This window comes from Ovis aries, chromosome 22 (genome assembly GCF_016772045.2).
Source record: "Ovis aries strain OAR_USU_Benz2616 breed Rambouillet chromosome 22, ARS-UI_Ramb_v3.0, whole genome shotgun sequence".
Lineage (NCBI taxonomy): Eukaryota > Metazoa > Chordata > Mammalia > Artiodactyla > Bovidae > Ovis > Ovis aries.
In genome coordinates this window covers 7,054,279-7,079,742 of record NC_056075.1, presented here as the reverse complement: position 1 = coordinate 7,079,742, position 25,464 = coordinate 7,054,279, and the positions used below count along the sequence as shown (strand labels likewise).

Below are 25,464 nucleotides of genomic sequence, written 5' to 3'. Positions count from 1 at the left end.
TTAACACTCTGCTCCAAGAGCCAAGTTTTGTTGTTTTCATTCCCTGACTAAGGAATCTGAACTTTCTGGTTTTAAATAACTTGCCCATAGTTACATAGCTAGGAAGTGGAGGCACTGGGTTTCAAAATTATCTTGTTATTTTCTGATTCTAAAATCCATGCTCTTAGTTACTATACTATAGGGCTTTCACAGAATTTATACATTATTGTGAGAAGGCAAATATATTAACACATGGTTAAAGTAAAAGTGTAGGTGCTATTTAGGCAAGATACCTACTTAGATAGAGAAAGAAAGTTGCCAGGAACCATTTCTCAAGAGTTTGTCCCTCAGCTGAATCTTCAAGAAGTTTGCATAAATATGTGGGAATTCAGAGACTGATAAATCAAAACCACAGTGAGATATCACTTCATCCTGTTAGGATGGCTATTATTTAAAAAAAAAAGTGTTCATGAGGATATGGAGAAATTGAAACTTTTGAAACTTTTGCACACTGTTTGAAGGGATGCAAAATGGTACAGTTGCTACTATGAAAACCAGTATAGAGTTTCCTCAAAAAATCAAAATAGAGCCACTGTATGATCCAGCAATCCCATCATTTCTGGATATGTATTGGAAAGAATTGAAATCAGGATCTCTTAAGAGATACTGGCATTCCTGTGTTTACTGTGGCACTATTTGCAATTGCAAAGATGTAGAAACAAACTAAATATCCATCCATCAATGAATGTATAGATAAACTGTGATATCTCTATATATACTTGTATGTGTGTGTGGTGTGTGTGATGGAATATTATTCAGCCTGGAAAAAGGAGGAAAATCTGAAATATGCAACATGGATGGCCCTTGAGGACATAATGCTCAGTGAAATAAGTCAACAGAAAGAAAAATGCTACATGATTCTACCTATATAAGATATCTAAGATACTGAAATTCATAGAATCAAAGAGTAGAATGGTGGCTGCCAGAGGCTGAAAGGAGAGAGAAATGAAGAGCTATTTTTTAATGGGTACAGCATTTCAGTTTGGGGGGATGAACGTGTTCTGTAGGTGGATAGTGGCGATGGTTGCGCAACAATGTGAATGTTCTTAGTGCCATTGCATTGTGCACTTAAAATGATACATTTGTTTTGTATATTTTATTATAATTTATAGTAATTCATTGATTTCTTGGATCTCAGTACATAACTTATTTAACCTGATTTTTTTTAAAAAATTTGGAAACTGACCTAGGACATTTTGAGCAAGGATCTGGCCTAAGAGATTGATAGTTGCTTTAGAAAATGAATCTGCAGAACTGGAAACTTTATAATCAAATCTAAAAGTTTATAGTTGACTATAATGTAGTTATAGAGGATGGTTTTCAAGATAATACTTTTAGGATTTTTGTTATTTTAACATGAAACCTGACCATTGAAATTTGTTTAGGGCTTTAGTTTGAAAAGCAATTTCACATACATTCTTTCGTATTATTTCATGGTGTTTGTTTGAGATTACTCAGCCTCGAATTGTTATATGTGAGTTAGAGCTGAAGTGAGAAGATTCACTGAGCTAAAGTGATTTGCCTGTCTTTTGCACATACTCCTAGAGTTACGATGATGTTTAAGATACCTGATTGATGAGAATATAACTCTTATCTTAATGAGAGTAGCAGAGATAATAGTTTCATAGATTTTTCTCTTTTTAATCATTGAAAAAAATTTAAATTTTATGCCACCATTAATTATTTAAATGGACACGTTGCAAATGAATAAAGAGATGTGGAGAATGTACCTGAAGGGTTTACATAACAAGATGCATTTGGCTTAGGCTTATGTAGGGAAAGGCAGTGTCTGGCTGCAGCTCTCAGTGAGAGCAAGAAGAGAATGGATAACCAGGGAATAGGACACTGGTTCCGTTCTAGGAGCTGCCTTCCTCTGAATTATTTACTTTTTAAGGACTCCTCTCTAATTTCTTTTGCGTACATCCATGCTGTTGCTGAGGAGCCAGAGGATGTGCCATGCCAAGATCAGGATCTTGGAATTTTCTGCCCAAATGGCCTTGAGCTCCTTTCTAGCTGTTTAGAAACCTCTTCCCAGATCTTTTCTTCCTTCCCTGCCATTTTACCCACCTCTATGTCCAAGTGTTTACATGACGGTGGCCGCGTTGTGTGTGGGGAAAGGTTGGTTGTAGTGGATGGTGCTCGCATGGGGAATCAGGGTCCTGAAATAAGGGGATCTGGAAGATAGTTTGTTCAGGTATAAATTATTGAAATATTTCCCCCTATGTTATACCTCTTTAGGCAGTTTCATAGGCTCTTTGCCTGTTTTTTTTTTTTTTAATCTCTGTTTTTGCTCAGTCCTAGAAACTTCTAGAAGATACTGCCTATCTATTTTTAAAGCCTAAATTCATATAAAGAGATTACAAAGAATTGTCTGGGGTCAAAAGAGAAGGGGGAGGATCTTACACACACACACACACACACACACACACACACACACATATATATATATATATATATATATATATATATACACTTTTTTTTTCCCCCCCAAGAAGTGGGTTCCTCTGCATGGACATGCCTAAGGAGGTGAAGGGGAAGCACTAGAGTTCCTAGCTTGACCAAAGGATTCCTTCCTCCTCTGTGGGCAATAAACCATAGAGATGTGACTTCAAGGGTTCTTTATGACCATAGTAGCAGAGAAATAAGAGACTTTATCCCCTACTTTCTGGGCATGACATGCCCCCTGGGTTCAGGTATGACCCTGAAGAAGAGCTAAAAAATGAATGTGATTAAATAGCTCATTAAAAAACAAGGGTTGATACTCCAGATATAATTTGATTTAAAACAATGAAGACATAGATCTTTTCAGCACTCCCGAGTCTACAGTAAGATACATTTCTGATGCATTAGAAAGTTTGTTTCAATTATGAAATGTGTTAAATAATGTTAACAGTTAGGACAGCAAAAAATTCGTCTCTGTTGCTGTTGTTGTTCAGTCGCTCAGTTGCGTCCGACTCTTGGCGACTCCATGGACTGCAGCCCTCCATGCTCCCTGTCCGTCCCCATTTCCCAGAGCTTCCTCAAACTCGTCCCTTGAGTAGGTGATGCCATCCAACCATTTCATCCTCTGTGGTTCCTGTCTCCCCCTGCCTTCAATCTTTCCCAGCATCAGGGGCTCGGTGGGTGCAAATGTTTACTATGTGCCAGGTACATTTTTAATGTCTTATATCTACCATCTAGCTTATTTTTACCACAGCCCTATGCAGCAGGTGGTGTTATTCCCTTTTATTTTAATCTAAGGAGGCTGAAACCTAGTGAAGTTAAATTACTTATTAAAAGCATAGCTAACAATAAGTAGCAGAGCCTAATTCAGCTGGTCTCCTTTATTCTAAAGTACATATGCTTAGTCACTATAGAGTCTTCCTAGATAAGGAGTTTATATTTATCACACAGAGAGTAAAATTATGCCTCATGTCTCTATAATGGTTTGTTTTACCTAAAGTATTTTTACATGCAAGAAAAAAATTCTTCTAATTTTTATTATCTGGGGCAAGATGACAGGCAGCTATTAAAGGGTTGGAGCCATTGTGTGATAAGGACTAAATGCTGCTGATATAAAATAAATCTGAAGTATATTTTGGTGGGAGGATGGGAAGGGGGTGGAGAAAGACCAGTTTTAAGGCTTCAATAACAGAATGAACCAAGATCAATGCCAAATGATTCAATTAAGAAAAAAAAGTATGTTGAGGGCAGAAAACCTTTTGCTGAGCTTACTAAGGGGAAAGATTAGATACCTGTAAGATTAAGAAGGACCTTTACTTTAATTCTTTCAATTAAAGTAGATTCGATAGAAATTGATTTCTTTGGTAAGCCAGATACATCTGCTTTTATTTAGTTAGTATGAACTGTAGGAAGCCTGAAATAAACAATATGTGTCAATTTTCTTGTCATTAAACTGAATACAAGGCTGATGTCTCATGTCATAATGAAGAGGCTATTGTTTTCTAAATGCTACCTCAAAATAATTAATATAACTCTGTATGTCTTGTTCTAGGTTAGGACATTCTTGAAGTGTTTATTGAAGAGATATCTTCTGTGGGAGACGGAGAGGGTGGGATGATTTGGGAGAATGGCATTGAAACATGTATAATATCATATATGAAATGAATCGCCAGTCCAGGTTCGATGCAGGATACAGGATGCTTGGGGCTGGTGCACTGGGATGACCCAGAGGGATGGTACAGGGAGGGAGGTGGGAGGGAGGTTCAGGATGGGGAACACGTGGATACCCGTGGTGGATTCATGTTGATGTATGGCAAAACCAATATAATATTATAAAGTAATTAGCCTCTAATTAAAATTAATAAATTTATAATAAAAAATAAAATAAATATAGGGCTATATCTGATGCTCTCTGGTTATATTTAAAAACTGAGGTCTTCTGATAAAATCAAACACTTTGCTACTGAGTTGGTTAAAAAAAATTGCTTATTCAATGTGAAAAACATTTAACCTGCGTGTATATGTTCCTTCCCATTGTACAGTCATCCTTGTCTCCTCTGTCTCTCATCCCACATTTAGTCTGCTAGGAAATCGTGTTGTTTCTACTCCCCAAATATAGCAGAGCTCAACCACTTCTCACCACCTCTGTTGAGTCTACTCTTTCCAAATCTCATGTGGGTATCTTTTATTGATGTTGACTGTGTTGAGTTAAAAATAAGCATATTTTTAAAAATTTATTCACTAAGTCATTAAAAAAGTTCAAAAATGTAAATCTGGTATATAGTCACTGTGAAACAAAGTCAGTTTCCTATAATACTCTGTATACCCTCATAGGATGCAGTTAAAAAATTGATTAAAAAATGTGTGTAGATTTGTGACAGTCCTACCAAATAACTGATTTTATCTTGTGGATTATAATGAGCACTTGTCTTTGAAGTTTTTCATTCAAAATATTAGAAGCTTTTTGCTTGTTGATTTGTCTCCTCATTCAGCGTACCACTTTTTCTTTTTTGCTATAATGTTTTCCTTCGTTAAGAGAGGTATCAGTTTCTGAATTCCAGAATATATATGTATAACTGAGCTTTGTATCACTTTGTAGAAACCTCTGTACTACTTTTTGTTCTTAGAATCTTATCATACGCCCCTTCATAGGTGTTCCAAAGTTCTGTGGGAAATGTGGGTTTACCTCTGTGCCTTCGAGATCCTCAGCCTCTTTGTCCTCCAGTGTAGTGTGCTTCAAACAAAATATTCAAACAAAAATTCTTGGGGCAAAAAAATAACAACACGTATTACCCTGGTCTTCCCTGGTGGTTCAGACAGTAAAGAAGTTACCTGCAGTGCAGGAGGCCTGGATTCAGACGCTGGTTTGGGAAGATGCCCTGGAGAAGGGGTAGCTCTTGGGCCTCCTTTGTGGCTCAGCTGGTAAAGAATCCACCAGCAATGCAGGAGACCTGGATTTGAACCCTGGGTTGGGAAGATCCCCTGGAGAAGGAAAAGGGTACGCACTCCAGTATTCTGGCCTGTAGAATTCCATGGACTGTGTAGTCCATGGGATCACAAAGAGTCAGACACGACTGAGCAACTTTTGCTTTCCGCTGTTTTTGTCTGGAGAATTCCATGGACAGAGGAGCCTGGCGGGCTATAGTCCATGGGGTCACAAAGAGTCAGACGTGACTGAGCGACTAAAACTTTAATTTTTTTCACATATTAATATAACCTATTTTAAAGAAAATGTTTTCCAAAACAAACCAACAAACAAACAAAAAACAGTGAAAAGAAACTTGATTTTATATTTTTGCAAGTCTGTCAGTATCTGCCTTAGAAGACAGCGCATTCTCATATCTGCTTCAGTATTATTCAGTCTGTTGAATTTCTGGGTTTTTTTGGTTCAAGTATTTAAAAAAACCAGCCTCACAAAGATATAGAGCATAAAAAGGGAAGAGTATATTAATGGCCTTTTCCGATAATAGTGGACATTCTTATTTGACACTACACCAAAGCCCAGCAAAGGGTACTTTCTTACAACTTAGTTGTAATGTGAAATCTGAAACCATATCAATGAACTTTTCTTACTTTATTAAATTGTAATCTGTTTACCCATCTTGTACTTGGAATAGCTCTTTCTCTGCATGACCTTGTAACGTCATACATTAATCATCTGGAAAATACTGGTTCAGAAATTACAAAGTTTATGATACCAAAAGAATCACATTTGTTAATATCAACATTCACCAATGATCCCATCAAAAAAGTCTTCAATTATTAGAAAATCATTAAGTCCACAATGTCAGATAAAAGTTTTCTGAAGTCTGAGCTTTCATTTGAAACTTAGAATTTTATTATTGGCAGCAAATGCTATCTGTTGTTTCCCTTGAAGTGACAGTCTCACTTTGTTTTTTCTTTGAAAAATTATCTGCCAAATACTCAAGTCTGAATAAGCACAGTTTATGATTTTTGCCTAGTAAAAACTTACGTTGTATAAAAAAGTGGCTAATTCAGCTTGCAACTGCAGCAATTATACAAGGGATTTTTCTTGAGAAAACCATTGTACTTCAATAAGCAGCAGAGACACATTCTCAGTGTTTGCCATTTTGTCATATAGAATGTTAAAATGATGTGTACTCAAGGGTTAAAATTCAATGCAATTAATAACTCAGTGTTTCACCAAAACAGTTTAAACTAAAACTAGATTTTTACTTTATCATTTTTTTCTGTGTGTATAAGACTATACTGACTAATATACTTGATATTCCATATATAGTGAGTAAAGGATATAATGTAAGTATAAGAATATAATGATGACTAGTATACTAGGGCTATGGTGTAGTGATTAGCACTCTAGACTCTGAATCCAGCGATCCAAGTTCAAGTCTCGGTGGAACCTCCAGACTTCCCAGGTGGTGCTAGTGGTAAGAACCCACCTGCCAAAGCAGAATATATAAAGTGACTCTAGTTCAATCTCTGGGTTGGGGAGATCCCCTGGAGGAGGGTATGGGAACCCACTCCTGTATTATTGCCTGGAGAATCCCATGGACAGAGGAGCCTGGTGGGCTACAGTCCATAGGGTTGCAAAGAGTTGGACACGACTGAAGTGACTTAGCACACACATACTTGGTGTCACTGCCTTAATTTGTGTTGAGGGGGCTTTGCTTTTACACCACCAGTGCAACATAATAATGCTAAAAGCTCAACTCTCTGTACACCAGTGCCAGATTGAACCTTGGAGACAGAGTTTTAGGTGAAGTAGAAAGGGATAGCTTTATTACTTTGCCGGAAAAAGGGGGACAAAGTGGGTTCCTGCCTGGAACAACTATGTGTCACAACGCCCAGAGGGTTTGATGAGGGGGTTTATAACAATGGTCCAAGGGTGGGATCTCTGACAAGATTAAGGTGTGTGGGGAGCCTGGAGGAGAGCATGGCAACCCACTCCAGTATTGTTGCCTGGAGAATCGCGTGGACAGAGGAGCCTGGTGGGTTACAGTTCATGGGGTCGCACAAGCGACTTAATGCACACAGAGGGCTTGCATGCCTTTAATCCGTTAACCTCCTAATCTTGATGGCCTTCTCTGGACCCTTTAGTTTTGCCTCTGTTGTTTCCCTGGCTGCTTCTCTCTTGATTATTGTTGTTGTCCTGTACAACACTTTGTACCCAATGGTCTGCAGCACGCCAGGCTTCTCTGTCCTTCACTATCTCTCAGAGATTGCTCAAACTCATGTCTGTTGAGTCGGTGATGCCATCCAACTATCTCATCCTCTGTTGCCCCCTTCTTCTCTTGCCTTCAGTCTTCCCCAGCATCAGGGTCTTTTCCAGTGAGTCAACTCTTCGAGTCAGGTAACCAAAGTATTAGACCTTTATCTTCAGTATTAGAGCTTCAATCCTTCTAATGAATATCCAGTGTTGATTTCCTTTAGGATTAACTGGTTGGGTCTCCTTGCTGACCAAGGGACTCTCAAGAATCTTCTTTAGCACCACAGTTTGAAAACATCAACTCATCAGTGATCAGCCTTCTCAATGGACCAAATCTCACATCCATACGTGATTACTGGAAAAATCACAGACAGACCTTTGTCAGCAAAGTAATATCTCTGCTTCTTAATATGCTGTCTAGGTTGGTCATAGCTTTTCTTCCAAGGAGCAAGTGTCTTTTAATTTCATGGCTACAGTCACCACCTGCAGTGATTTTGGAGCCCAAGAAAATAAAGCCTCTCACTGCTTCCATTTCCCCCCATCTATTTGCCATGAAGTGATGGCGCTGGACACCATGATCTTAGTTTTTTGAATGTTGAGTTTTAGGCCAGCTTTTTCACTCTCCTCTTTCACTTTAGTCAAGAGGCTCTTTAGTTCGTCTTTGCTTTCTGCCATTAGGGTGCTATCATCTATGTATCTGAAGTTGTTAATATTTCTCCCAGCAATCTGGATTCCACTTTGTGATTCTTCCAGTCTAGCATCTTGCATGAGGTACTCTGCATAGAAGTTAAATAAGCAGGGTGACAATATATAGCCTTGACTTACTGCTTTCCCAATTTTGAACCAGTCCATTGTTCCATGTCTGGTTCTAACTGTTGTTTCTTGACCTGCATATAGGCTTCTCAGGAGGCAACTAAGGTAATATGGTATTCTTATCTCTTTGAGAATTTTCTACAGTTTATTGTGATCCACACAGTCAAAGGCTTTGGTATAGTCAGTGAAGCAGAACTAGTTGTTCTTCTCAAATTCCCTTGCTTTTCTGTGCTCCAGCGAATGTTGGCAATTTGATCTCTTGTTCCTCTGCCATTTCTAAACCCAGTTTGTTTACATCTGGAAGTTCTCAGTTCATGTACTGCTGAAGCCTAGCTTGAAGGATTTTCAGCATAACCTTGCTAGCATATGAAATGAGCACAGTTGATCTGAAATAGCTCAGCTGGAATCCCATCACCTCCACTAGCTTTGTTCATAGTAATGCTTCCAGAGGTCCACTTGACTTCTCATTCCAGGCTATCTGGCTCTAGGTGAGTGACTATACCATCATGGTTATCCAGGTCATTAAGATATTTTTTGTATAGTTCTGTGTATTCTTGACCCCTCTTCTTAATCTCTTCTGTCTCTATTAGATACTTGCTGTTTTTCTCCTTTATCATGCCTATCTCTACATGAAATATCCCCTTGATATCTCCAATTTTCTTGAAGAGCAACTGTTAGAAACTGCCCTTTGGAACTCAGGAAAGGTCATGAGTTTTGTCTACAGGGAACGGGGACAAAAAAAGACCTCCGTGCCATGGAGCTCCATAGGGCCCCACTCAGTTTCAGTAGTTCTTCCATTTGGAAAGTTCTTCCAGCTAAGTAGTCCAGCACCATTTGTGTTTATTACCACGTATTCATGTACGGTCTTCTTTAATGATTGGTTGATTCTCATGTCAAATGAACAGTAGCCAAAGAGCTAGTCCCGCCATGACTGATTAATCCATTTATAGGGCAGAAGTGCAATTCTGTGGACAAGATTTTCACCCATCTTTGTGTTTGCAGCAAAATCTTTAATTCAGCAAAGTACGGTATCTTTGAAAAGAGGCATTACAATAATTTCTTTACCGCCTTCTCCAGCAGTCATTCAGCGAAGTCAGCTCTCCAAGACTTTATTTTTCGGCCTCCTGTTATGTCTTCTCCAGTCAGTGGAGTATGGTAACTCATTCCGTCAGGGGCTTCACTTACTTCTTCATCTGCACTTTGAAAAGGTGTACCAAACAATTTTAAGCTTAAAAACTTCATCATGTTTACATTAAAAATTTGTTTCCTTTTCTGTAAATTTTGAATGATTGGGCACAAAATGATATCATAAGTAACATAATAGTATGTTTAAATTGTTCTTATTTTTAGATCTGTATGTGCAAATATTTGGGATGGAATTTCATGAAACCTACAGTTTGCTGTCAGATTATCATCAAAAATATCTATAAACCTATTTATCAATATGCATATAAAGTTAGATGGATTGAAGGCAGATAAAGATGGCACAGTGTTAACAGTTGCTAATCTAGGTGGTGGGGATACAGGTGATTCTTGAGCTCTTCTTTCAGCGTTTCCATTTATTTGACATTTTTCATAGTAAAAAGTTAGTTAATAAATGAAGTCACTGAATCAAAGGTTATTCATATTATTGCTTCACTTCTAAGTCATTAAAAGAATATGGCATGGTTTTAAAAATTACATGAGGTATTTTAAAATAGTTTTATTGTGAAGTGTGCTCTGCTCTGCTGTTCTTAATCACTCGGTCGTGTCTGACTCTTTGCAACCCCACGGACTGTAGTCCACCAGGCTCCTCTGTCCGTGGGGATTCTCCAGGCAAGAGTACTGGAGTGGGTTGCCATGTCCTTCTCCTCCAGGGGGTCTTCCCAACTCAGGGATCGAACCCAGGTCTCCCACATTGCAGGTGTATTCTTTATCATCTGAGACACCAGGGAAGCCCGCTGTGAGGTGGGTAGCTCAACAAGTCATCAGCATGATAGTCATTCAGATAAAAATGTTCTTCCTTTTTCTTTTTTATCTGTATTGTGTTGTGACCTCTAGAAGAGTCTCAAGATCCCAGTTATTTTAGCTATAAAATGGATGACTATAACAATGGTTCTTTGATAAGTATTTATTTCCTGTTAATTGATTTCTACTTTATTAGATTTGAAAGTGCTTAAATTGTTACCAAGAATTCTTTAGTTTTTCTTCTTTAAAATCATCCTTAATTTTTATTCATAATAAATGGCACTGAATGTTTTGAAGCATTTAAGATTGTAAAAGATCGTGTGTGTGTGTGTGTGTGTGTGTGTGTGTGTGTGTTCATGCTCAGTCACTTTAGTTGTGTCTGACTCTTTGTGACTCTGTGGACTGTAGACCACCAGGCTCCTCTGTCTATGGAATTCTTCGGGCAAGAATGCTGGAGCGGGTTGCCATGCCCTCCTCCAGAGGATCTTCCCCCATCTAGGGATCAAGCCCACATCTCCTGTTTTTCCTGCATTGTAGTGGGATTCTTTACCACTGAACCACCAGGGAAGTCCATATGTGTATATATGTACATATACACACACACAACGGAATATTATTGTATAATATGAAATAATACATTAGAAGGAAATCCAGCTATTTTGTTTTCTACTACATGGGTGGGCCTTGAGGGCATTATGCTGGACAGAGGGAGAAAAATACTTCATGGCATCACCTCTATGTGGAATCTAAATGAAGAACTCATGAAAACATACAACAGTAGTTGTCAGGGACTGAGAAGTCGGGGGAATAGGTTACAGAGTTTCAGCTTCTAACCATAGTTGACAGCACTGTATTGTATAACTGAAATTTACAAAAAGAGTAGAACTTATACATTTGAAAAGTACGTAAGAATAAATATACAAATGTGTTAATTAACTAGGTTAACTGGATGAGAGGAATTGTTTCACTATTTTCACTTTAAATATCTTGCATTTTTGTCAATTATACCTAAATGAAGCTGAATTTTTAAAAACTAAGTAAAATTATAAAAAATAATTTATTAAAATGACCTCCTAAAACTTAACGGTTTTGTTTTCTTTAGTGGGTTACATAGTCATGCAAATATTATTTTTTTCTCATGACTAAGAATGCTCATGAAAATGAAAATATAGAGTGGCTTGACATAGACTTACCACAGAAGTATTAGGGCTCTCTAAAGAAGGCAGCCAATTATAATGAAATGAGAAAAACTCAGTTGTAGTTTGTGTTTTTCATAAATACCCACCGCGATAGAAATATTCTAATTATTCTTGCATCTCAGAAGAGACTGAAATATATAGCTCATTAAAAGAACATGGAAGGACTAGCTTTTTCAGCCTGCATAACTCATGGAAACAGCTTCCTCTGTCTTCCTCTCTTTCTCTGATATGTTTCATCCAGCTGCTGAAATAGACCGCCTTCTGGAAATTAAAACCCGCGTGGCTCAGACCATAGCAGTAAATCTGGTGGAACAGATGGTCCTGGTGAATCGTTTTACCTCTGCATAAAACCTTAGGATTTTATCAATAGGCTCTACACTAAGTAATGGGAATCAGTGACAAATTAACAGTAAAACTTTCATGCTTATATCCAAACACGATGTTCTGGCTTCTTACATTGTATTCATTCTAATCAAGCCAAAACCATTGTCCTCTAGCAACAAAGCTGAGATAAGTCTCATCCCGCTCATCTAACTCATTTAAATATGTTTGTTCTATAGCAGTTTACCTAAAGATTGAGTTTATCTAAAGATCAGTCTTTAATAAAATACCTTACATACAAATGTATATCCACTCATCTATAGTCTTTTCTCTACTCAAGATTGAAATAGGGTTACATGAGAATTTAGTTCCACATCCCAGTTAGATTTTCTAGTGGAGTGGATTTTCAAGAATTTTATGTTAATAAGTTTTTTTTTTCTTTTAAAGCTGCTGTTATTATCCATAGAAAATAAGTTTCGTTGATTTGTGTATTCAACGTAATTCAATATTTCCTTGCTGGTCTGTGAGTTTCCCTAATCAGAAGCTGAGAAGACATTTTTCAGGGTCTACTATGAATCTGGACTTTTTTTCTCCATCCTGTCTGATCTGATCCCTATAACTGTCCTGGGAAGCATTTGGACATCCATCTTTTCATAACTTTATTCAACACATGTTCTTGAGTTGTTAACAAATCACTAAAGATATAGGAACTGAGCAAAATAGATACAGGTCTTATTTTTGTGGCGTTTGATCTTGGCAGTAAGGACGGCCAGTAGCAAATATCTGACTAATTATCTAATTACAATTGCAGGAAGGGATAAAAGAGATCATAATAGGCAAACCTTATCTAGCTGGGGAGAGACTGGTGAAAGTGGGAAACGTCCAGTATTATTGAATGCATGCTTGCAGTGCTGAACGTGTCGGCAATCAAGCTACGTCTTAAAAGATGGGTAGCAGTTGGCCTGTCGAGAGGGGAGACAGAGAGTATGTATATGTAGGGGGAGTTCCTGGAGAGGGTGATGGGACTGGAAGGAATCTCGTGACAGCAGGCTGATAAGGGAGAGGGTGGTTTTCTCCCCGTTGTAACTGAGGCATTCAAGGTCACACAAGGAAATCTAAGTGAAATTTGAACTCAGTTCTGTCCAACCTCCAATTCTTTCTTGTACATTTCCCCTGTTAGTCTTCAGATTTATGCTTAAGTTATTGCTATGATCTTCATCTGAAGATTCTTAGTGAAGAGATCTTTTTGCATGTTCATTCAGATATATTGCTGTTTTATTTATAAAAGTGAGCTGCAGTACATGCCTTCAGCATCATCTCTGTATTGTTTTTCAGCGTTCCAACATTCCAGAGCCTTCCTGAAGAGATCCTCAGTAAGCTTGCTGACGTCCTTGAAGAGGTAATTGTTTTTAGTCCTTGAACTTTTTGAGATGGGACTCAACCCATCACAGCTGTGCAATAAGTCACAAACTGCAGAGACCTTTTACGTTTTTTTGAGCACTGGGATGAGATATATATTTGGCTTCAAATAAAAGCAGCTCCAGCATATCTGACATTTATAGGCAATTAGTAATGTGAAAATCAACTTAACTATAGCAGAAGGAAATTTTTTCACTGTGGCAAACATATTGTTACTTTGATTTCCAAGAAAGGGAGATGGCATATATATCTCTTATTTCAATTGGTGATAAGCAACACTGTAGTCATTGCTACTCTGAAGATATAAATTAGCAAATTTATAACATGAATTAGAAGGTTGGGTACTTTTTTTTTTAGCATATGAGTATTTTATGCATGTAATTGTATGTGTGAATGTGAAACTATCACGGTCACTTCTTTTTCTCTGCACCTATAAAGCACAGGAAATATTGAAGCAGGAGAAATGCAGGAGGTTTAGACAAGTAGAGCTTGAGTGAACATAAGAGTATAGGGTCCCTGGTGCCTATAGAAACAAGGAAGCCACAGTACCTGGGCAATTATGCAGGCAGGGAGGTTGATGGAATGGCTGGCTCTGTGGCAAATCTGTTCTGACATCTAATTTCTCAGTGATCTAGAAAGCAAGACCACCAACTATGGGGCAGATGTTTGAGAGGTTTGAAGACAGAAGAGAAGGTATGAGAAAAGTAGAAGAGGAAATGGACTAGGAAGGCATAGTATGATTGCCAATCATCATGCAGGCACTATTGGATATTACCAATCCCAAATCTCAATTAAACAGGCAAAAAGAGTTCATCCAGGATGTATGATAAGACAGGTAGATCAAACTCCACTCTGTTGCACCAAAGGATGGGAGAATTTTTAAAGCACTGGAATGGGTTGGTGGAAAAGTATTCCAGTAGGGGTGTTACCACAGAGTAGGTTCTTGTCTCATTGCAGAAAGAATTCAGAAATGAGATGGAAGTCAAGAAAGAAAAGTGAAGATTTATTAAGCTCTTAAGGGAAGAGCTGGGAACCAGGTGGGCAGTTGCCCTGAGTTTCTTTGGCAAGTTGGTTATATGAGGTGTGAAAATAAATGGACAGAATATTCATGGAGGAGAGAGGGGTTTGGGGTTATATATTTCCTGATTTTCATCCTAGCTCTACCTTCCAGGGTAGGAAGGATTTTTGTCCTTATTTAGTCCTTGAGAAAGACATTCCTGAGCTGTAAAACAGGAGATCATCAGCCTGGAAGAAGATGTGTATCTCAAAACAGGCAAATTGAGAATTTACAGTTGAAAATTTTCTAAAGTAAACACCCTAAGAAAAGGGAAATCGGGAGCCTGATAGTGTCAGAGAGGAGCCTAAGTTTAGTCAAGTGAGGGGGCTGTGCATTCTGTCTTGCTTGCCAGCCCATTTGCTCTTGTGTGCTTTTTCAGCCCCATTTGTTTCTCTAGATTCAAGTCCCAAGTAGACAAAGAAGGGGATTTAACTAGGGCTGGCATTTTGCCAGGAAAAGCTGAGTGGTTGAAAGAGGGAAAAGGGGTTGAAGATGCAAGTGAAGGAAGGATTATAGAGACTACTCCTGGAATTTCGATTGGGCAAGAAGGAGAGGGATGCTGGAAGGAACAAGGGTCAGTGAGTGACTGGGATCAATGGATTTTAGTCTCAGGAGGCTGAAGAATTTTTTGGAGTTGTGCTATCATAGAGATTAACCGGAAAGATACTGAAAAAGTTTTTGTCTCTAAGTACTTACTCACAATACCTCATAACTCAGTCAGTAAAGAATCTGCCTGAAATGCAGGAGACACAGGTTCAATTCCTTGGTCGGGAAGATCCCCTGGAGAAGGAAATGGCAATTCAGTCCAGTATTCTTGCCTGGAAAATCTCATGGACAGAGGAGCCTGGTGGGCTACAGTCCACGGGGTCACAAGAGTCAGACAGGACTTAGTGACTAAACCACCACCACTCACAATGCCAGTAATTATATGATACACAGAATTTCAAAGGTTTATGTCCACAAATTCTCAAGAGTCTTTTATCAGAGTGAGCTCTCCTAGGATTTACTGTTCTCTCTCATCTTATATGGGAACACAAAGTAAAACAGAAGTAACATTTGATTCCTATGTTAAAATATAAGAGATCCCTGAGAAAAAATTACTGGCTTCCTTTTTTTCTGAATGTGCCAACCGCTGTACTTGCAACCTCTGTAAATGAAAAGCTGCTTTCCCCAGTTCTGTTCTTTGTTGAATACACTGAAGAACTCTCTGATGACCTTTTTCTTTTTCTTTTTTTCTAAACGAAATGAAATAAAGTGCAAAATCACTGGCCCCAATCAAGCCTGTCCAAAATAAAATATAATAAAACCCCATGAAATGCTTTAATCATTTTCTTTCTTTTCCACAGCTGTGGAAGCATTTGCTATGTTTTGCAAAACAATAGCCATAGCTCTATAAATAATTTTGACCAAAGAAATATTTTAGTATTTTATGTCCGATTTTCTCATCAGAAGATGCCTTAATTTATGTTATACAAGCCACAGTACAGTCTACAGCAAAACTGCATGAAAATAGAAACAGATGATTAAGTGCCCACACATTTGCTCTGAAGACATACAAATGAAGTAAACAGCCAAAATATGAAGTTAGGCGTATGAATGTACTACCCAATGCACAAAAGTGTTCAATTCAAGTTGAATAAACAAGCACAATGAGAAATTAGATTAAATTATGTATCAGATAGAGTGAAGCAAATTTGGAAGAACAAAAGCAATACCAGTGTCACTTAACATTAAAGGAAAATGTGCTTGCATAATAATTGAGCTGTCTTTCTTCCTGCAACAACTACAAGAAAATGAAAGAATCCCAGATCGTTTTGAAAAGAAAGCCTGTATAATCATTGTGTTTAACAAAGAAGCTTATAGCCTTGTTAAAACAAATATTTATGGAACATCTGCCATGTGCTAGTAACTGTTCCAAGCTCTGGGATTCAGGACCTTGTCCACACAAAGCATGTTTCAGTGGAAGGTACAGATGAGACATAAGGAAATGGCATCAAAATAGCATTGAGTGAGAAGGCCACTCTTTATTGGTTTAGGGAGAGAAGACCTCTCTGGTCTCAAGCTGAAATCCAAAAGCAGATATAGGATGCCATGTGTATAGGACAGAGAGAAGAGAAAGCATAATATCCTAAACTAGGAATGAGTTTGCTGTTCTTAAGGAATAAGAAAAAAAAAAATTACAGTGAAATGAGATGAGGCTAAAGAAAATAGCCAAGGCCAAGTGGCAGGGGACTTTGCTGATTGTGATAGGAGTTATGATAAGGTTTTTAAGTGCAATGAGAAGATTTTTAGGGTTCTAAGCCATAAAATGACATGATTTGGGTTGTGTTTAAATGATAGCTCTCTGTGAGAAGAATGGATTTTAGAGGGACAAATCAATTATTTAGACAAAATAGCCCCAGATGAGGGTAGATGTTTGTATGTGAATATACTTTCTTATTGACTGTTTCATTCCATTCATTACGAAACAAAACTTCCAGCGTGAGGGGAAGATCTTTAAAGAGTAGGGGCAGGGTACACAAGGACTGAGTTCAGTTCAGTTCAGTTCAGTCGCTCAGTCGTGTCCGACTCTTTGCGACCCCATGAATCGCAGCACGCCAGGCCTCCCTGTTTATCACCATCTCCCGGAGCTCACTCAGACTCACGTCCCTCGAGTCCGTGATGCCATCCAGCCATCTCATCCTCGGTCGTCCCTTTCTCCTACTGCCCCCAATCCCTCCCAGCATCAAAGTCTTTTCCAATGAATCAACTCTTCGCATGAGGTGGCCAAAGTACTGGAGTTTCAGCTTTAGCATCATTCCTTCCAAAGAAATCCCAGGGTTGATCTTCAGAATGGCCTGGTTGGATCTCCTTGCAGTCCAAGGGACTCTCAAGAGTCTTCTCCAACACCACAGTTCAAAAGCATCCATTCTTCGGCGCTCAGCCTTCTTCACAGTCCAACTCTCACATCCATACATGACCACAGGAAAAACCATAGCCTTGACTAGACGGACCTTAGTCGGCAAAGTAATGTCCCTGCTTTTGAATATGCTATCTAGGTTGGTCATAACTTTTCTTCCAAGAAGTAAGTGTCTTTTAATTTCATGGCTGCAGTCACCATCTGCAGTGATTTTGGAGCCCAAAGAAATAAAGTCTGACACTGTTTCCACTGTTTCCCCATCTATTTCCCATGAAGTGATGGGACCGGATGCCATGATCTTCGTTTTCTGAATGTTGAGCTTTAAGCCAACTTTTTCACTCTCCTCTTTCACTTTCATCAAGAGGCTTTTTAGCTCGTCTTCACTTTCTGCCATAAGGGTGGTGTCATCTGCATACTTGAGGTTATTGATATTTCTCCCGGCAGTCTTGATTCCAGCTTGTGTTTCTTCCAGTCCAGCATTTCTCATGATGTACTCTGCATAGAAGTTAAATAAGCAGGGTGACAATATACAGCCTTGACATACACCTTTTCCTATTTGGAACCAGTCTGTTGTTCCATGTCCAGTTCTAACTGTTGCTTCCTCACCTGCATGCAGATTTCTTAAGAGGCAGGTTAGGTGGTCTGGTATTCCCACTCTTTCAGAATTTTCCACAGTTTATTGTGATGCACACAGTCAAAGGCTTTGGCATAGTTAATAAAGCAGAAATAGATGTTTTCTGGAACTCTCTTGCTTTTTCCATGATCCAGCGGATGTTGGCAATTTGATCTCTGGTTCCTCTGCCTTTTCTAAAACCAGCTTGAACATCAGGATGTTCATGGTTCACGTATTGCTGAAGCCTGGCTTGGAGAATTTTGAGTGGCCACTGCTGAGTTTTCCAAATTTGCTGGCATATTGAGTGCAGCACTTTCACAGCATCATCTTTCAGGACTGAGAGTTAACCGAAAAAAGGAAACAAACATAATGAAAGAAGAATGAGCATAATGTTGTTGGTTAAGTGATTTAGGAGGGTATTTGTGACTGCAGGACAGATACATGATGTTTGGGGCATCCTACTCTAAAATTGAAAAGGAAACCATTATAGGAGTAATTTCTGCCATTGCCCGCCCACCTCCCCACTTCCCTCTTCCATAATTTGTAGTGCAGATGTACCCATTTATCTGTTCTTCCTTATGAGATTATAAACCAGGAACAAATATCCTTATTCTTAGTGCTGGAATTTAGTGCCCCTTTCTTTGTTTCCTTTATATCACGTAGTACAAGTATTTTCTTTATTGAATCTCTCATGACTTTTTCAGGAACATAGGAAAATTTTCTCTAGTTCCTTTGAGAAGTTGTGTTTATGCATAGATGTCAAGAGATTCTTGGTCAAAGGTCTATCCAGATCAAGATCAACAGTTCCAACATTTTCTTAGATTGTGTTTTGCAAGACAAGTTGAAGTAATTAATTGATTCTCTAAGTATTCACCTTCATTGTTACCATAGTATGTTCTTCTCATCTCATATCTGACTTAAAGTAAGTCTTAATAATTAGTGGAAATCATTTTTAGAGCTTCAGATTTGTTTTGCTAAAGAAGTCATTTTATAGTTTTTAAATAAATTAAATTAAATTAAAATAAATTTAAATAAATTATAGGAGAATTTTTAGGCACATATAGGGAATAGCAAGATCTGACTTTGTAAACTAGTTTCATTAACTTCTATACTGTTCTGTATACCACAGTGAGAACTATGTTGAATTCATTCATATTGAATGAAGTAGTCAAATACTGAAATCTAGTCTGAAAGCCTAGGAAGTTCTTATGGGTAAATGAAAAGAGCTGTGAAATTATAACTAGGATCTAATCTGTTTTTCTTACTATAGCAACCTTACACTTTCCTTCTTCCTTTATGTACACATAATTAGTCTCTGTAGATGAATTACATTTTTCAGATGGCTGGAACAACCTGTAGCTAATCTCCACCTGAGAAATAGCTTCCTTCAGTGACTACCTACCCAAACACAATGGAGGAAAGTCACTGTAAATAACTCAGTGTCTAATATATATCCGCATATTAGAACTGTGGTGAGATCTTTAAAGGAAACAACAAATAAAAACAATTTCTTATAGAGAGGAGGAGCAGAGATTAACCTGATATCATGTTACAAAGAAGCTTGAAAATTAATTTGGGAAGGAGTTACACTTTCACCAATAAGGGTGAAAATGCTTATATAACTTAAGTAAAACCATGTTTTTATTGAAGACAATAGATTGAACAATCAAGTTAAGCCAACAAATTCGCTTTTTACCACTGGTATAGCTCATTCTTTCTTTGTAAATAGAAGTGGGACATGGGTGCTATATTTAAGTCTCCTGATTTTTAAATAGAAAATAAAACATGTGAGAATCACTTCTCTGGTTACACTGAAATCTTTTCACATCCAGTTCTCTCATGAAACACTGGATTCGGTTGTCTTAGAATGAGAAACTCCCGTACAACTCAGCAATCCCACTGCTGGGCATACACACCGAGGAAACCAGAATTGAACGAGACACGTGTGCCCCAATGTTCATCGCAGCACTATTTATAATAGCCAGGACATGGAAGCAACCTAGATGTCCATCAGCAGACGAATGGATAAGAAAGCTATGGTACATATACACAATGGAGTGTTACTCAGCCATTAAAAAGAATACATTTGAATCAGTTCTAATGAGGTGGATGAAACTGGAGCCAATTATACAGAATGAAGTAAGCCAGAAAGAAAAATACCAATACAGTATACTAACGCATATATATGGAATTTAGAAAGATGGTAATGATAACCCTGTATGCAAGACAGCAAAAGAGACACAGATGTATAGAACAGTCTTTTGGACTCTGTGGGAGTTGGAGAGGGTGGGATGATTTGGGAGAATGGCATTGACACATGTATAATATCATTTAAGAAATGAATCGCCAGCCCAGGTTTGATGCATGATACAGGATGCTTGGGGCTGATGCACTGGGATGACCCAGAGGGATGGTATGGGGTGAGGTGGGAGGGGGGTTCAGGATGGGGAACATGTGTACACCCATGGCGGATTCATATTGATGTATGGCAAAAGCAATACAATATTGTAAAGTAATTAACCTCCAATTAAAATAAATAAATTTCTATTAAAATTGTACACCTTACTTCATCAAAAAAAAAAAAGAAAAAACTTCTGCTTCACCACCTTTTTAAGAGCTCTCTACCTCTGGGTCTGCAGCTTTATGTGATTAGATCTGAGATACATTTGAGTCTAAATAATGGATTGTTCTGGTTTGTGTCCTTATACAGGGCATTTATTTATGTTTTCAGTTTGGGGATATTTATACTGTTTTGGCCCTGACAAGATCTTGAACAAATAATACTCCTCCAAGTTTCTGAAATATCGAAGAGGACAGGATGAGAAAAATAGAAACAGAAAAGAGGCAGGGAGAGAAAACTTTTTTTTTTTTCATCTTACCATTGCTCGGTAATACGCTAAAAAGCAAATACGGGATCACAGTCCAGGGATCACTTTTGGAAAAGGAGGTTAATGTAACACAAGGTGCCCCACGGCTGGTTCAGTATGCATTGTTCTAGCTGTGCGACTGTTGCTTGGAGTCACCATGTCATGCTGACATCTCAAATTCCTTTGCGTTCTCTCCAGTTGCGAGTAATACAAGGAATAAGTACTGCACTTGATGAGTTATTGGAATGCTCTGACGCTTTCTCTTTTAATCATTCTAAACAGGTCTAGACTCTTTCGAAAGAAACTAGTGTAGTACCAAAAGTAAGAAGTGAAGTCGCTCAGTCGTGTCTGACTCTTAGCGACCCCGTGGACTGTAGCCTACCAGGCTCCTCTGTCCATGGATTTTCCAGGCAGGAGTACTGGAGTGGGGTGCCATTTCCTTCTCCAGGGGATCTTCCCAACCCAGGGAAATAGACAGAAACATTATTGATTCTCTTTGAAATCTATTGTTTTGACTAAACTTTTTGATTCTTGCTATTCAGGGCCAAGTTGGAGGGAATTTTAAGTACCCGTTCTTTTCCAGTTGCTTTGGCCTGGTTGCCATTTCCTTCTCCAGGGGATCTTCCCAACCCAGTGGAGTAGACAGAAACATTATTAATTCTCTTCAAGATCTATTGTTGTGACTAAACTTTTTGATTCTTGCTATTCAGAGCCAAGTTGGAGGGAATTTTAAGTACCCATTCTTTTCCAGTTGCTTTGGCCTGAAAGACTCTGAATTTGGACAATTCTGTTTAGATCTACCTGGTTCCTTTTGATTCTTTTTGGGTTTTCACATCTACAGGGCAAATGACTGCTTCTGAAGGAGGAAGAAGTAGAAGCGTGTATGTTTGTATTTTTGTGGCAGGGTGGAGAGATTAAAAAGTAAAGACAGACTTTCAGTTCATGTGAATATCTGCCTGTCTTATTCTATTAGACAAGTAAGTGCAATGGGAGAATGTATTTGCAAATTAGAGACGGGATAAGGTAGTTGTATTAGTCAGAGCTCTCCAGAGAAAACGGAACCAGTAAGATGTGCATGGTTGAAAGAGAGATTTATTTTAAGGAATTGGCTGCTGAATTACGGATGCTGGCCATTTCAGAATCTGCAGAATAAACTGGCAGGCCGTGGGAAAGCTGACGCTGTGGCTCGAGATCAATGCCATCTGCTGGCAGAGTTCCTTCTTGCTTGGGGAATGTCAGGCTCTGTTCCTTTAAGATCTTCCTTTGATTGAATGAGGCCCGCACACATTATGGATGGTAATCCACTTTCACATTTAAATCAATGAGTTTTGAGTAATCTAGTCTCCAAGTTCACTTGCTGAAACATTAATCTTATAACATACACAAAAAAATTCAGAATAATGTTTGACTAAATATCTGAGCACTATGGCCCAGCTAAGTTGACACATAATATTATCATAAGACTTATGTCTAGAATATATAAAGAATACTTACAAATTGATACTAAAATGATAAATAGTTCAATTTAAAAATGAGTGGATTTTAAAAGTTAATAGATAAAAATGAGTGAATAGATATTTTTCAAAAGGAGATATACAAAAATCCAATAAGTACATGTTTCTTATTAGCAATCATCAAGGAAACAAAAATAAGAACCCTAATTATGCACCACTTCATACCCTCTAGGGTGGCTAGAATAAAAAAGACAATGACAAATCTTGGTGAGGATGTAGAGAAATTGTAACTCTCATTTGTTGCTTGTGGGATTGTAAAATGGTGCAACTTCTTTGAAAAATGTTCTAGAACTTGATTTGTAAGCATTTATATAATTCCTTCTTACCCTGAAGTTTCTACCTCTTTAAATTATGTATTTTGCTTATTTGTATAATCTATACCCATAGTCTACAAAATATTCAGTTTTCATTTTTATTCAACTTCCTCACTTGAGTTGAACCAGTAGCCCTATGCCTGACAAGACCCAAAATATCTAAACAGGTTGGAATAATGGATGGAATCCACTAAAATTAGGTAACAGAGGAGAATATAGTTTTGCACATGATTAAACAGAAAAAAATACAGAAGGAAGGAACAGAAGGATAGGATGGTGAAGACAGGGCAGACTGTAGGCAATGTTGCTGGAAACAAGGGAAGAAAACAATTGAAATAACTTATAAATTTCCCTGGAGAAGACTTTGGGGGAAGGTACTGGATTCCTTTTTAACTTAGTGGACACAGCTTTCTGTGTTCAAAGGATGGAGAACTCCATCTCTAAAAATAGCCTGGATGAAGGATTTAACCCATCACAGATGAACAAGGACAAAGCAGTGTCTGCCTCTTGCAGTACTATAGGTCTTAAATTGTGTAATTATTGTAAAATTATTAGCATGCAAGCATCATTTCAGATGTCCATCATCAGTGCTTACCAACCCCTTTCACCTGTTGATACATAACGGAAAATGTTTATCCTGCACACATATTGAGGTTAACAAGTAAAACTCCTTATGGCTGGAGGTGACTGGTCAGGGATTTTGACTGTCCCAAGTCCTACTGGACTCTCCATCTGAACGGCTGAGGAGGCATTTTGTAATGTCTTGAGACATCTATGCCAGTTATAATATTGAGTGAGGTTAACAGAAGGCTGCCACTGAGGGCAGAAGGCTACCCTCTAATGGGAAGGAGCCAAGGCGCTATGAATCATTCTACAATGCATAGGACAGCTTTACAAGAATTTGTCCAGTACCAGACGTCAGTAGTGCTGAGTCTGGGAAATTCTCCTATAGAGTAAATGTGGTAGGACTTGGGAAACTCCGCTGAAAGTGTGAAGGAGATAAAATCATGTAATATGATTAAGGCTGCCAAGGACTGGTGGACTACTTTGGCCAGAGTGGTTAGGAAAGTTTCATCTGAAGAGGTGACTTTGAGTTGACAGCGATTGCAAGCATCACAGATAGCAAAATATAGTATATAATGTTAAGTATGACTAGATATCATGCATATTTGAAAAACTGCAGTATATAAGAAATTAGTTAAGATAGTGTACATACTCATGCATTGATTTGGTGCTTGAACAATATTGATTTTTTGGATTCTATCTAACTCTTAACATTCTGTATGATCACATTCTCGGTTGAGATCTCTCTAGTCCAGAGCCTCAGTCATTTTCATTTCTACCCCTGTGGGAAGTGTCTTCTCCTTTATCTCCTTGATCTATTTAGCTATCATTATATGGAAGAAATAAGTGCTTGTCCATTGCTTTAAATTAGTCTCTAGTTTTGTGAACTTTTATCACTTTAGACTGTAAGTTCTTTAAAGGCTGTTGCTGTTCAGTCACGTCCAGTTCTTTGTGACCCCATGGACTACAGCACCCCAGACATTCCTGTCCTTCACTATCTCCAAACATGAGTTTGCTCACACTCATGTCTGTTGAGTTGATGATGCCATCTAATCATCTCATCCTCTGTCTAGTAAAGGCTAATGATATATTCATAATTTCTTTTCACAGGGTACTTGTAGGCAGTTGAAAGAAGCAACAGTAATACCTTCAACTTATTAAGGTTGACTGTGCCAGGCTAAGGGCATCTGTTTAAACCTCTGAGGTCACTACTATTACAGTTGACCCTTGAACGACAGCAGGTGTTAGCGGTACTGACTCTCCATGCAATCAAAATGCCACAATCAAAAGCACTACTGCATAAGTTTACAGTAGGTCCTGGTATACATAGATTTGGAACCACAGGTTCAACTGACCTTGCATTACTTATAGTACTGGACTGTCATATTTAGTGAAAAAAATCTGCATGTATGTGGACCCCTACATTTAAAAGGCATGTTGTTCGAGGGTCAACTGTGCTTTTACTATTCGTAGTTTATAACTGGGGGAACTGTTCAGTTCAGTTCAGCCACTCAGTCGTGTCTGACTCTTTGCAACCCCATGAATTGCAGCACGCCAGGCCTCCTGGTCCATCACCAACTCCCGGAGTTCAATCAAACTCATGTCCATTGACTCAGTAATGCCATCCAGCCATCTCATCCTCTGTCGTCCCCTTCTCCTCCTGCCCGCAATCATTCCCAGCATCGGAGTTTTTCCGATGAGTCAACACTTCATATGAGGTAGCCAAAGTATTGGAGTTTCAGCTTCAGCATCAGTCCTTCCAAAGAACACCCAGGACTGATCTCCTTTAGAATGGCCTGGTTGGATCTCCTTGCAGTCCAAGGGACTCTCAAGAGTCTTCTCCAACACCACAGTTCAAAAGCATCAATTCTTCGGCACTCAGCCTTCTTCACAGTCCAACTCTCACATCCATACATGACCACAGGAAAAACCATAGCCTTGACTAGACAGAACTTTGTTGACAAAGTAATGTCTCTGCTTTTGAATATGCTATCTAGGTTGGTCATAACTGCTTGCGAGGAGCAAGCATCTTTTAATTTCATGGCTGCAGTCACCATGGGGGAACTGAGGATCAAGTAATACAGCTAATGCGAAAGTAGTTTATTCCATCCAATCTGATGCTGGAATTGGCACCTTTCATTACTATGCTGTATTCCATCTTGAAAATTCATAGCATAAATGAAGAAGAAAAAAATTATTTTCCCCCATTACCTACTTTTTTTTTTAATAGGAGATGCCTACTTTTCAAAATATTTACTTGTCTTTCTC

General features: G+C 38.4%; 1 protein-coding gene across 3 annotated transcripts in view; it reads left to right on the top strand.

Annotated features, from left to right (window-relative positions):
* PRKG1 (protein kinase cGMP-dependent 1) overlaps positions 1-25,464 on the top strand; it is a 1,392,774-nt gene that overhangs the window by 1,000,974 nt on the left and 366,336 nt on the right. For all 3 annotated transcript variants that reach the window (XM_004020002.6, XM_015103265.4, XM_042238622.1), the window contains one exon: positions 13,285-13,348. In XM_004020002.6, the coding sequence (XP_004020051.3) occupies positions 13,285-13,348 (64 nt within the window). The remainder of the gene's footprint in view (positions 1-13,284; positions 13,349-25,464) is intronic.